Source organism: Mauremys reevesii, linkage group 1 (assembly GCF_016161935.1).
Source record: "Mauremys reevesii isolate NIE-2019 linkage group 1, ASM1616193v1, whole genome shotgun sequence".
NCBI classification, from domain to species: Eukaryota; Metazoa; Chordata; order Testudines; family Geoemydidae; genus Mauremys; species Mauremys reevesii.
This window is the reverse complement of record NC_052623.1, coordinates 111,143,111-111,155,902: the sequence shown is the minus strand read 5'-3', so window position 1 is coordinate 111,155,902 and position 12,792 is coordinate 111,143,111. Positions and strand designations below refer to the sequence as shown.

The 12,792-nt window shown below is 42.5% G+C and overlaps 1 protein-coding gene across 1 annotated transcript in view; it reads left to right on the top strand.

Annotated features, from left to right (window-relative positions):
- The window catches only part of COL4A1 (collagen type IV alpha 1 chain), a 146,345-nt gene that overhangs the window by 60,843 nt on the left and 72,710 nt on the right, over nt 1–12,792 (top strand). The window contains exons 21-23 of the mRNA XM_039517805.1: nt 1,864–1,957; nt 4,869–4,904; nt 9,232–9,396. Coding sequence (XP_039373739.1) covers nt 1,864–1,957; nt 4,869–4,904; nt 9,232–9,396 — 295 coding nt within the window. The remainder of the gene's footprint in view (nt 1–1,863; nt 1,958–4,868; nt 4,905–9,231; nt 9,397–12,792) is intronic.

Genomic DNA, 12,792 nt, shown 5'->3' with positions numbered 1-12,792 from the left:
CTGTTTGAAACAGGAATACATCAAAATGTGTTACTGAACTACTAGTGCAGGGTCCCCCTGGTGAGTTAGTACATGGCAGCCCAGGGAGCTGTAGATTTACACACTGGGCTGCTGTACATTAACATCCTGTGCAGATAAGCCCTCAGGCTGCTTTACACAATTCTCGCAGCAGAGGGACATTAAAATCAGTGACCAAGGTATAGGCAGTCAGGCCTAGTGATTGGAGCAGCAGTCAGACCTAGTGGGTGGAGCTGTGGCTCAAAACTGAAGATGACATCAGATACCAAGCCAGGGAGCAGAGCCAGAGAAGGCATCCATCTGGGAGAAGGTGGAGGAAGAGTGGCCTGAAGTAGGGCAGGACAGCAGGAATTGTGGGTAGAGGGAGTCTGGGATAGGAAGACAGGAACCAGGAACAGGTGGGGAAGAAGGAACCAGGAGCAGGCAGGAATGCAGGATTTGGGACTCAGGTAAGCAGGAGGGGCCATAGTAGCAGCCAGCCAAGGATTCCTCTAATTTCTCAAACAATTTCCTGTTGTTACTTCCTGGTTAATGTACCACTCCTCAGCCAACTGAGGGGCTGGATGTTCCCCCCAATCGAGAGCTTTGGGGACGGGGCCCTCTGCAACCTCACCCTTCACGTGACCCTCCCCTAGGTACTTAGGTGAGTTGTTGGGTGGCAGTTGTGGCCTGTGCACTGCCTGAGAACCTAGGTTCAAGGCCTGTGATTCCCCCACATCACTCTCTCCCCTAGTGTGCCCTCTAGGTGGTTGTGGCCAGGTTTTTCAGGGTGGTTCTGCTAGAAGGATTTACCAGGTTAGGAGCATGTATGTTTTCTGTTATTTCCCAGGAGTGTTCTTCAGGACCATAGCCTTCCCAATCCACAAAATACCAGCATTTACCCTGCCTAATTTTGGTATCAAAGATTTCTTGGAAGATGTACTCATTGTGGTGTTGAACACGTACTGACTGGCGGGTGGGTAGATGGGAGTTCAAAATGGTGAGGGAATGGGTCTGGAAGGTGGGGCTTCAGGAGTTATATGTGGAAAATGGGGTACACTAGGAGAGAACAGAACAAGTCGAGTTCAAAGGCAATAGGATTAATTTGCCAGCAAATTCAGTAGGGCCCAAGGATCTGGTCTTATAATTTACGAGATAGCCTGTTCATGTGTAGGTTTTTGTTGTGTCTTATTGACAGGGCAGGCCCCTCCTGTCATTGGTGGTATTATTTGTAGCTCTTTTGGGCACCCTCCAGGTGAACTTTTTGGTCAATTTGGGTTTGGCGTAGCTGATGTATTCTATCCAGGGCTACTGGATTGTGGGAAGTTGTGGGTAGCTTTGGGTAGAACTGGGAATGGAACCCATAATTCGAAAAAAGGGGGCTTTGCCCTATAGACACATATTCTGTGTTACTGTATACAAACTCTGCCTGGGGCAGCAGCAAGGACAAGTTGTTGGTGGACACACTGAAGATACTGCTCCAGGATCTGGTTTCAGCTTGACCCTTAGTCTGAAGGTGATAGACAGATGAGAGGCAGGAGCAGATGCCCCAAATCCAGAAAGAGAGCTTCTTGCCAAGAGTGCGAGACAAATTGTATTCCTTGGTCAGAGACAATGCTCTCTGGGAGGCCATGGAAGTGGACAACTTGGTCCACCCAGAGCCAGGCAGTTTCCTGGGAGGAGAATAGGCAGTGCAAGGGATGAAGGGTTCCATCTTTGTGACGTGGTCCATGACTTTCAGGATGAACCGATTGGACTTGGGTAGTTCTACTGCAAATTTTAATGCAGTGATAGTCCAGGGGCCAGGTAGAATCTTGAGGGGTTTCAGGAGTCCCAGGGTTTTATTGTATTTGTTCTGTGATTCAGGTAATAGGTACTGGAATACATGATGCTTATGGTGAAAAAGGAGATATGGGTCCTCCAGGTTTTCCAGGATTAAAAGGTGAACCAGGTCAAAAAGGTATGCATTTTTATTACGTTTTTGTTTTCATATATGCTCTTCCTTTCTTTTCAAGTAGAATATTATTGAATTGCTTGAATGCTTCAGTGGAGCTGTATGATAATGAAATGCCCTGATTTTGTCACTGAATTGTTGTTGGGTTATTACATTCTGCTTACATATATTTCCTATGTAATTTTGACTGGATATGGTATGATTCCCTTTGCTGTATGGCATGTTCCACATTTTGTTGTAGTTTTGCTGTGCCCTATGTAAAGGATTAGAGCTGGGCAAAAATTTTCAGACAAATAGTTTATTGCAGTTTCTGTAGACTCAAACTACTTGTGAATTATCACAAATTTACAAAATAGTTTTTGGCCAGAAAAATGTTTTTCTTTCACAAGAGGTGGTTGTTGTGCTCACCTTGTAACGTTTAGCTCAGTGATTACGGTATCCTAACCACCAGGCTGTTGCCTATTCTGGAGTGGGTCTCTCTCCAACTCTCCTGTTGAAGCTGTTCCAATCTGTATAAATAGTTAAATGGTCACTGGAGACTTGAAGTAGGTGAGTGGCCTGACGACCAGCCTATAGAGGCATTCTCACTCTCTTGTTTTGGCCCAATTTGTGTATCTTATACAAAGTGGAACAGCTTCAACCAGAGAGATGGAGAGAGATCCAGCCCAGAATAGCTCGTAACCCAGTGGTTAGGGCGCTCACCTGGAAAGAGGGAGACCTGGGCTGAAATCCATGCTCCTTTCAGATTAAGAGGGGATTCAAAACCAGATCTCCCCATCCCAGGTGAATGCCATAATCACTGAGCTAAATGTTATTAGGTGGCAACTCTGGCTCCTCCTGCCATTTTATGAATCTAGACCAGGAGTCTCAAACACGCGGCCCACCATAGGCGCCGACTCCGCCAGCAGCCAAGTTCCCCCCTCCCCCACCTCCTTCCAGGGGGCTGCGTCCCTGCTCCTCCACCTACCTCCCAGTGCTTCCCGCCGCCAGACAGCTGTTTGGCGGTGCTTAGGACTTTCCAGGAGGGAATGGAGAGGAGCGGGGATACCGCATGCTCAGGGGAGAAGGTGGAGAAGAGGCGGGGCAGGGGTGGGGACTTTGGGGAAGGGGTTGGAGTAGGGGCAGGGAGGGGGCAGAGTTGGGGTGGGGACTTTGGGGAAGGGGTTGGAGTAGGGGCAGGGAAGGGGCAGGGAAGAGGCAGGGTAGGGGCAGGGCTGTGGCTGGGCCACATGTTTGAGACCCCTGTGATAGACTGTTAGTTAGGGGCACCAGGCACCATCTCCCATTGCCCAGGACTCTCTCTGTTGGGGTGCTGGGCACCAGGGGTCCCCCCATCACCCAGGGGTCTCTCTGTTAGGAGTGCTGGGCACCCAGAGGTCCGTCCCCCCCCCCAATGCCCAGGGGTCTCTCCGTTGTGACACTAGGCAGTGTCTGTGATGAAGTGGAAATTTTCTGTAACATTTTTATAATTCATAGGTGAGCCTCAGTTTCCCTCTCGACTTTGGGCTGTGACCAAGGGGGTGGAAAGGGTTATGCAGTGCAGGAGAGAGTTGGCACCTATGTCAGGCCATAGGAAACGGCCAGCAGGCTGCGTGTTTGAAACCCTTGATGTAGATCATCATCGGTGTTACTGACCACATAAGGAATAGTTACAGGTGTCTATATTTTATTAAAACCTCTTTTTGCATTACAGTTTTAAAAAAGTTAAAACATTGACTTTTAATAGCATACTACATTACTCTTCATTTATTTCATTTTTTACTATACTTTTGTATCGTTGTCTGAAAAGGACAATGTACTAGTCCTCATGTGGCCCTTGTGGTGATTTGAGCTTGAGATCCCTGATCTTGACCTTTAACAATGTCTGGAAACAACATTTCCTGAGGAAAAAGGTTTGAAACACACTTTTTCAGTTAACCAAAAGTTTTTGGAATTTTCAGGTTCAGTTCAATATGAATCAGTTTTTCCCCCCAATATTTTGAAACTACCAGAGAACTGAAAAAATCAGATATTCGTTCAGGTCTGTAAAGGATACTTTCTTCCACCTTAGATTAGGCTGCAGTTTGGTACTTGGTAAAGTGACCACAGAAAGAACAAAAGGCCTGATTCTCCTCATTGAGACACCAGTTTTATGTTGGTCATACTCCAGTGACCACGACATAGAAATGTGCATTGAGTTATAGCAGCAGGAAAGCAGAGTAACAGAAAAGAGACTCAGGCACATAATTTCCTTAAATAGTCACAATCAGTAATAACATTTCCAATCTTAAAGGGTATGTAAGTAACTTATAAAGCTGGTCAGAAAATAGATGGGGGAAAACTGAGCATTTTTTCCATTTTTTTGGAAGATATTTCAAAACTTTTGAAACTTTCCAGCTAGCTTGGTATTTCTTGCACATCCTGAATTCTCACTGACTTTAACAGGAGTTTGGGGCACAAAGAATGCTGTGTCGGGTATTCAGCGAAATGTCGCTATTTTATGTATAATCTAAGAATTTCAGTTGAAGATCTGTTTTGTTTTGAATAAATATGATTAACTGCCAGTAACAATAGTAGGAATTATCTGGAATGTTTCAGTGATAGACTAGTCCCTGTCCAGTGGTGTTGATTCAGGGTCTGATCCTCCCAGTTCCAATGGAGTGTTGAGGGCACTCAGCACTTTACAGGATCGGGTCTTTCTGACAAATTTCTGTCTTGCAGACTTCCACCGATGTCAGTCTCAGATTATTTTTTATCAAAATTTTTGCAAATCATTTTAGATTAAATCATCTGAGTTTTGATTCTAGGTATTATTTTACCCTCCAGTGTTATAAGGTGGTGGTGGATATTTGCAATATAAATGCTATGAGATCATTACCGTTGACATTATCTATTTCATTAGCATTCATCCCATAATAAAAAGCACCTTTGTTTTTAGGTTTACCAGGTGTACCAGGACGCCCAGGTCCTCCAGGTATGAGCATATGACTGTTGTTTTTATTCAGTCTTTTAAAAAAAATTCTTCTGGGGTCAGTCTTAAGGGTGCTGAGTACCTGCCCATCTCAGCCACTCCCTGACCTCCAGAGTGGGCATACGCTGCCCTCTTGGGGGATCTAATCATCCTCTCATGATTTTTGTATGGATTGTCCCTCCTCATGTATGGAAGGAGGATGTCAGCTACCTCTGTGTCACAATCCTTGCTTTCGATGGAGAATGTTGAGGCTGTATTAATTTTGCATGGAGTCCTCTCTCTGCTGGGAAGCGTCTCTTAAAATGGAAGTGGGATGAGGTCTGACAAGAACAGCCAGACAGAAGAAGCCTGGAAAAAATAGCTCCCTTGGAGCTGTGCACTGTCCCTGGACCAGAGGTGAGGGCAGGGAGTCCTAGCACTGGATTCTGGGAGTGCCACCCAAGCTGACTGCTCAGAGTGTTTGTCTTTTTTTCTTATGAGTTTTCAGGGGAAAGGTAACGCATCCTGGGATTTGTCCCTTTGTTTGTTATTGAGTATTGAATGTAGGGGATTTATCAGTGTGTTGACATTCATTATAGCTGGGTGGAAAATGTCAAACATAAATTGAAATTAGTGACAAAATTCTGAGGACTCCAAAGCAAAGTCAATAAATATATCTATATTTGACCTCACAAGCCATGGCCTTGACTCCTGAGTTTTAAAAAGCAACCAGACCATTTAAATCTCCAGGACAAACCGTATACCTGCTTTCAAGTCTGCCAGTGATACCAGTGCTATGTGCCTGTCACGGGCTGGAATTATCTGTATTGAAAGTGAACTCAGTATTCAAGCTTGGGTGAAGCAGTGTCATATTATTGCCAGGAAAGTTTTCAAAGTTTAAAGGGGAGGATAATGCATGTGGTAGGCTGTAAACCCCCTAAAGAACTGTGTGTGACAAGATAAAAAGAGCAATGACTTTTAGTTAGCAATGACTTAAATGAAGTGTGGGCTTGTGTGATTTTTCAAGTCTTCTTTTTTAATGTAATAGAAGGAACAAAATGTTTTAAAAATCAGTTCTAATGATTAATGAATAATGATGGATCTTAGCAAAAATAACTGATGAAGGTTTTGAAAACTAGAGTGAACAGTATTAATTGCTAAAAGAAGATCTTAAGTAGTCCCTTCTATCTATTAAATGATGCTCTTTATTTGTTGTCACTATGCTCACTAACAGTTATTAACTTAACACTTCACTTCCCACTTATCCACTGATTCCCGCTAATATTTTTGTTTCAAGTGCTCCTGAAATCACGATAAGAGATAAGATAAGAGACTACAGCAGTCGGAATATACTATCAACCTCCTGACCAGGATGTTGACAGTGATTGTGAAATGGACAGGGAGATTAGAGAGGCTACAAAAACAGAAAATGGTTGGGGGATTTCAGCTATCCCCATGTTGACTGAGAACATGTCACCTCAGCCTGGCGATGCAGAAATAAAATTTCAAGTCACCAGTAGTGACTGCTTCTTGGAGCAGTTAGTCCTGAAACTCACAAGGAGAGAGGCACTTCTTGATTTGATCCTAAATGGCACACAGGGTCAAGCCTATGAAGTGAATGTAGCTGAGCTGCTAGGTAATGGTGACCATAATGTAATTCAATTTAACCTCCTGGTGGGAGGGACAATGCCAAAGAAGCCCACCGCAGTAGCATTTAACTTCAGAAAGGGGAGCTACACAAAAATTTGGAGGTTAGTTAAACAGAAATTAAAAGGAACAGTCACAAGAGTGAAATGCCTGCAAGCTATATGGAAACTTTAAAAACATCATAATAATGGCTCAAACTATATGTATACCCCAAATAAAAAAAACCAGTTAGTGGACCAAAAACTGTCACCAAAGCTAAACAACGGAGTAAAAAAAGGCTCTTGGAGAAAAAAAGACATCTTTTAAAAGTTGGAAGTCAAATCCTACAGAGGAAAATAAAAAGCAACATAAACACTGGCAAGTCAAGTGTAAAAGTATAATTAGGCAGGCCAAAAAGAATTTGAATAGCAACTAGCAAGACCCAAAAACTAACAGAAATTTTTTTTAAGTACATCAGAAGCCGGAAGACTGCCAAACAGTTGGGCCACTGGAGGATTGAGGTGCTGAAGGAGCACTTAAGGAAGACAAGACTATTGCAGAGAAGCTAAATGAATTCTTTGCATTGGCCTTCACCGCAGAGGATGTGAGGGAGATTCCCACACCTGAGCCATTCTTTATAGGTGACAAATCTGAGGAACTGTCCCAGACTGATGTGTCGATAGAGGAGGTTTTGGAACAAATTGATAAATTAAATAATAATCAATCACCAGGATCAGATGGTATCCACTCAGGAGTTCTGAAGAAACTTAGATACGAAATTGCTGAACTACTAATTGTGGTTTGAAACCTATTGCTTAAATCAGCGTCTGTGCCAGATGACTGGCAGATAGCTAATGTAATGCTGATTTTTTAAAAAGGCTCCAGTGGTGATCCTGGCAGTTACAGGCTGGTAAGCCTGATTTCAGTACCAGGCAAATTGATTGAAACTATAGTAAAGAACAGAATTTTCAGACACACAGATCAACACGGCATGTTGTGGAAGAGTCAACATGACTTTTGTAAAGGGAAATTGTGCCTCACAAATCTATTAGACTTCTTTGAGGGGGTCAACAAAAGGATGGACAAGGGTGATCCAGTGGATATCGTGTACTTGGACTTTCAGAAAGCCTTTCACAAGGTCCCTCACCAGAGGCTCTTAAGCAAAGTAAGCTGTCATGGGATAAGAAGTAAGGTCTTCTAATGGATCAGTAACTGGTTAAAAGATAGGTAACAAAGGGTAGGAAAGAATGGTCAGTTTTCAGAATGGAGAGAAGTAAATAGTGGGGTCTCACAAGGATCTGTACTGGGTCCAGTCCTATTCAACATCATCTGGAAAAAGGGATAAACAATGAGGTGACAAAGTTTGCAGATGATACAAAATTACTCAAGACAGTTAAGTCCAAAGCAGACTGTGAAGAGTTACAAAGGGATCTCACAAAACTGGGTGCATGAGCAACAAAATGGCAGATGAAATTCAGTGTGGATAAATGCAAAGTAATGCACATTGGAGAAAACAATCTCAACTCTGCATACAAAATGATGGGGTCTAATTAGCTATTAACTTTTACGAAATAGACCTTGGAGTCACTGTGGATAGTTCTCTGAAAATATCAATCCAATGTGCAGCAGCAATCAAAAAAGCTAACAGAATGTTAGGAACCATTAGGAAAGGGATAAATAATAAGACAGGGAATATCATAAATCCACTATATAAAGCAACATCCACACCTTGAATAGTGGATGCAGTTCTGATTGCCCTGTATCAAAAAAAGATGTATTAGAATTGGAAAAAGTACAGAGTAGAGCAACAAAAATGATGAGGGGTATGGAACGGCTTTCATATGAGGAGAGAGAGTAAAGACTGGGGCTGTTTAGGTTAGAAAAGAGATGACTAAGGGGGGAATATGACAAAAGTCTATAAAATCATGACTGATGTAGAGAAAGTGAATAAGGAAATGTTATTTACTCCTTCACATAACACAAGAGCCAGGGGTCACCCAAATAAAGTAAAATAAACAGAAGGAAGCACTTCTTCACACAAGGCACAATTAACCTGTGGTTTGACAGGGGCTGTTGTGAAGGTCACAAGTATAAATGGGTTCAAAAAATGAGAAGTTCATGGAGATAAGAATGAGACAAGTTCATGGAAGATTGGTCCATAAATGGCTATTTGCCAAGACGGTCAGTGAAGCAACCCCATGCTGTGGGGGTCCCTAAATGTCTGACTGCCAGAAGCTGGGACTGGACAACAGGGAATGGATCACTCAATAAATTATCCTGTTCTGTTAATTCCCTCTGAAGCATTTGGCACTGGCTACTGTTAGAAGACAGGACATTGCGCTAGATGGGCCACTGGTCTGACTCAGTCTGGCCATTGTTATGTTCTAGATTTATTCCTTGGAGATTCTCGTGAAGGCTAGTCATTTCTGTAGCATGTCAGGATTTGTAGTATGATAGTGGTAAAATGACTCCCTGCTTGCTTCATTTTCACACCATCTTCTAAGGTCGCACATCTATAGGATAGACTTCAGATTTGAAAAATAGTGCTGATATATGGGACTAATATTTAAATTTAATATAAATCTTCAAGAATCAAAATGCAGTCCCTTGTGTTATACTGGGTTTTGCCCCTTAATCTTAGGAATTTATGGCTGGCGCATCTGTTGATCATTTTACTTTTTATTTGTATTTGCTTTCATGTGTGTTTTACTTTGTTCTAAATAAGGTTTACCTAGCCCAGGGATCACAGGTCCACCTGGTTTCCCTGGTGAGAGAGGTGAAAAGGGTGACCAAGGTCCTCCAGGACGCTCTCTGCATGGATCAACTGGAAGGGATGGTTTTCCAGGGAATCCAGGTTTGCCAGGACCTCCAGGACCTCCAGGCATAACAAGTAAGTGAAATTTTTATTTCAATGTGCAGCCGAAACAGTGTTAAAGTTTTGTATATTCAAAAAGAACAAGGACAACAAGGATATGTCAGGAAAGTGGAGGCCATGATCAGAATCAGTGTGAAAAGAAATGCTCCCTGAATATGGAAAGAGAGAAACATATGTGACTTTGTTAATGCAAAAAAAATGAAGAACTGTCTAATAATTAAACAAATCACTTACCTGGCTCAAGATACAGATCTTTTTCTGGATAAATGGCTGCTACTTTTGACTTCTTTCAAAAATGTATCTGATTATATGATCCCACACTTGGCATAAATAGTTATACATGCAGAGCCATCCCTTCGTACGGTGAACCAGGGTGCTGCACTTTGGAGAGCCCTGTGCTCTGGGGGAGCCCACTTTGGAGAGCTCTGCTTCAATAAAATCTTGAGGAGGTGGGTGGGGTGGTGAGGCAGGCGGGTGAGGAGGTGAATGGGGAGGCAAGCGGCAGGTAGTCAGTGCCTCTCCCGAGTGCCTCCTGCCTTCTGGCAGGCCTCACCGATCAGCGCCTACTGCCTGCTGTGGATCAGATGTTTCACAGTGTCAAGAAGAGCTGTGGGGGAAGGTGGAGGGGAGAGGAGCGACGGTGCAGTGCACCTCTGTTTTGACATGCTAACTTTCACATATTTATTTATGTACTGACAATAAAATAATTTTTAAAATAAAGGCAAAAAATTACTTGCATTGTTTTGCATGCAAATTGTATTTGATAATGAGAAAATAGGGTTCTAATCCTAGGATTCTTTACTCATGTGACGTAAGTGGAAGTAGCATGTGATAATGGCTACAGAATCAGGCCCAACATTTATAAATTAGAAGTTATTTCCTTCTTACATAGTAGTTTTTATTGTGAAAATTGGATTATTTAAGGTGTCTAGAGCATGGGATTGGTACTTGTTTTATAAATCTAAATGAACAGCTGATGAAGAAGCAAAATGCTTTATGGGTGTTTTATATTTGGTTTTATAATTAAACATGTTTCCCATTCTGTAATGGTTCTGAAAGGAACCAAAAAGGTTCCTTTTATTCCATACATTTTTGCAAGTACAATACAATGCAGTTTACCTATAACTTAGTGCAAATGGCCTTTTAACATAATAATATTGGGAAATGAGAACCTTTCTCATGTTTGCAGTGTTGTTGTAGCCATGTTGGTCCCAGGATATTAGAGAGACAAAGTGGGTGAGGCAATATCTTTTATTGGCAATATCTTGTATCTTTTTTATCTTTCTGTTGGTGAAAGAACTCTTCAGGTTGTGGTTGAGTCTGTTTTACTGACTAACAAATTTTCACTTCATGCTTAAATTTCTCAGGCCAGATCCTCAGCTGGTGTTAATTGGTGTAGCACCAATGCCTTCAACAGAGCTATGTCAATTTACACCAGCTGAGGACCTGGCTTTTTTTTTATTTTTAAGTGACTAGGAAGTATTTGACTACACAGATTGTAATATACATTTGCACTTAATTATGGATAGTACTTTCCAGTCAACATAAAATAAGTAGTAGATAATTACAAATAAGCAAAGATATATTTCAGTGTTAATTGCTACCTAGGGACATATTAATAGTTCATTAAACAAACGTTAGAGAGACTTAGACATTTCTATTTTCTCCCTCCTAATTTTCTGCTTTATAATTCCTCCCATATGCTTCCAGTTAGCTCTAGGCCATCTGTGCCTTCAAATAGTGTTTATAGACAAATTTGTTCAGCATGAAATGTTAATATTGAATTATATCATTTGTTTGTAGTATTCCCTGTAGTCTTTATTTGGATTTAAATTACAAAATTTTAATTGTTTGAGCTGGGCCTGATATTTTTTTTTTGTTTAGTTTTTTGTTACTGAAGAATGACAATGCAGAGATAACAGAATCTTTTTGCTAGCCTTACTGGTGATGGGGGTTAAGCCCCATCACACTTGGGTAAAGAATAAAAATTGAAGATTAAAAATGATATAATTCAAATTCATTTGTTTTATTATCTACCTTGTTAGATTATATGCCTTTAAAATTAAACATGTTATTGCACCGTAGCTAAAATGTAATCAGTGATATAAAGACAATAGTATTTTGTCTGCAATTCTTCAGCAGACTTGAAAAGAGATGTACATATCAGGTGTTACTAAATTATTGTGGTAGAGATAAACATTTTTAAATAGTGTGGGGAGGAGATTTTGCAACTGAGGATTCCCTAAGGATAAAATCCTATAGATCCAGGGGCGGCTCTAGGTATTTTGCCGCCCCAAGCACGGCAGGCAGGTTGCCTTCGGCAGCTTGCCTGCGGGAGGTCCCCAGTCCCGCAGATTCGGCGGCACGCCTGCAGGAGGTCCGCCGAAGCCGCGGGACCAGCGGACCCTCCGCAGGCATGCCACCGGAGGCAACCTGCCTGCCGCCCTCGTGGCGACCGGCAGAACGCCCCCCCGTGGCTTGCCGCCCCAGGCATGCACTTGACATGCTGGTACCTGGAGCTGCCCCTGAATAGATCAGGGGTCAGCAAACTTTGGCACATGGCTTGCCAGGGTAAGCACCCTGGCAGGCAGGGCTGCTTTGTTTACCTGCTGCATCCTCAGGTTCAGCCAATCGCGGCTCCCACTGGCCTCGGTTCACCACTCCAGGCCAATGGGGGCTGCGGGAAGCGGTGCAGGCCGAGGGATGTGCTGGCCGCGGCTTCTTGCAGCCCCCATTGTCCTGGAGCGGCAAACTGTGGCCAGTGGGAGCTGCGATCGGCCGAACCTGTGGACGCAGCAGGTAAACAAAGTGGCCTGGCCCGCCAGAGTTCTTACCCTGGCGAGCTGCATGCCAAAGGTTGCCAACCCCTGCTATACATTTTAATAGAAAATAATAACCTTTCTATACTTGTGGGGATTTTTTCAACCTTCTACAGAAATTGAGGACAATATCCTTGCTATAGAATTCCAGATGGCTTAATAAACTATAGATAGGGATGTCGTTCTCTATGAAATTCCTAAACCAACAAAATTTAATTTTAAAAAAACAATTAAGGTTGCTTAGTGATAATATATTTCCTTATGGCATTATTACAAAACCCAAACACTTATAAACAAGAAAATAAATAGTTAAAGACACTATAAATATTATACTGCCCACATAATAAAAAAAAGTTTGATCAAGAGTAAAGTAATGCATAGTTCATTACTGTAAAACCTTAACACTGACCAAAAAACCCACTCCACCTTATTTTACCAGTTTTCACAAAATTGATTTTTACTTCCTGGGGTTGTTTTGTGTGTTTGTTGTAATATGTTGTGTGATGGGTTCCTCCTGGGGTGCTACCTGGAAGTGGGATACCACTGAGTTCTCTGACTTACCAGCCTGGGCTCCCTCTCAGCACTGTGCTGC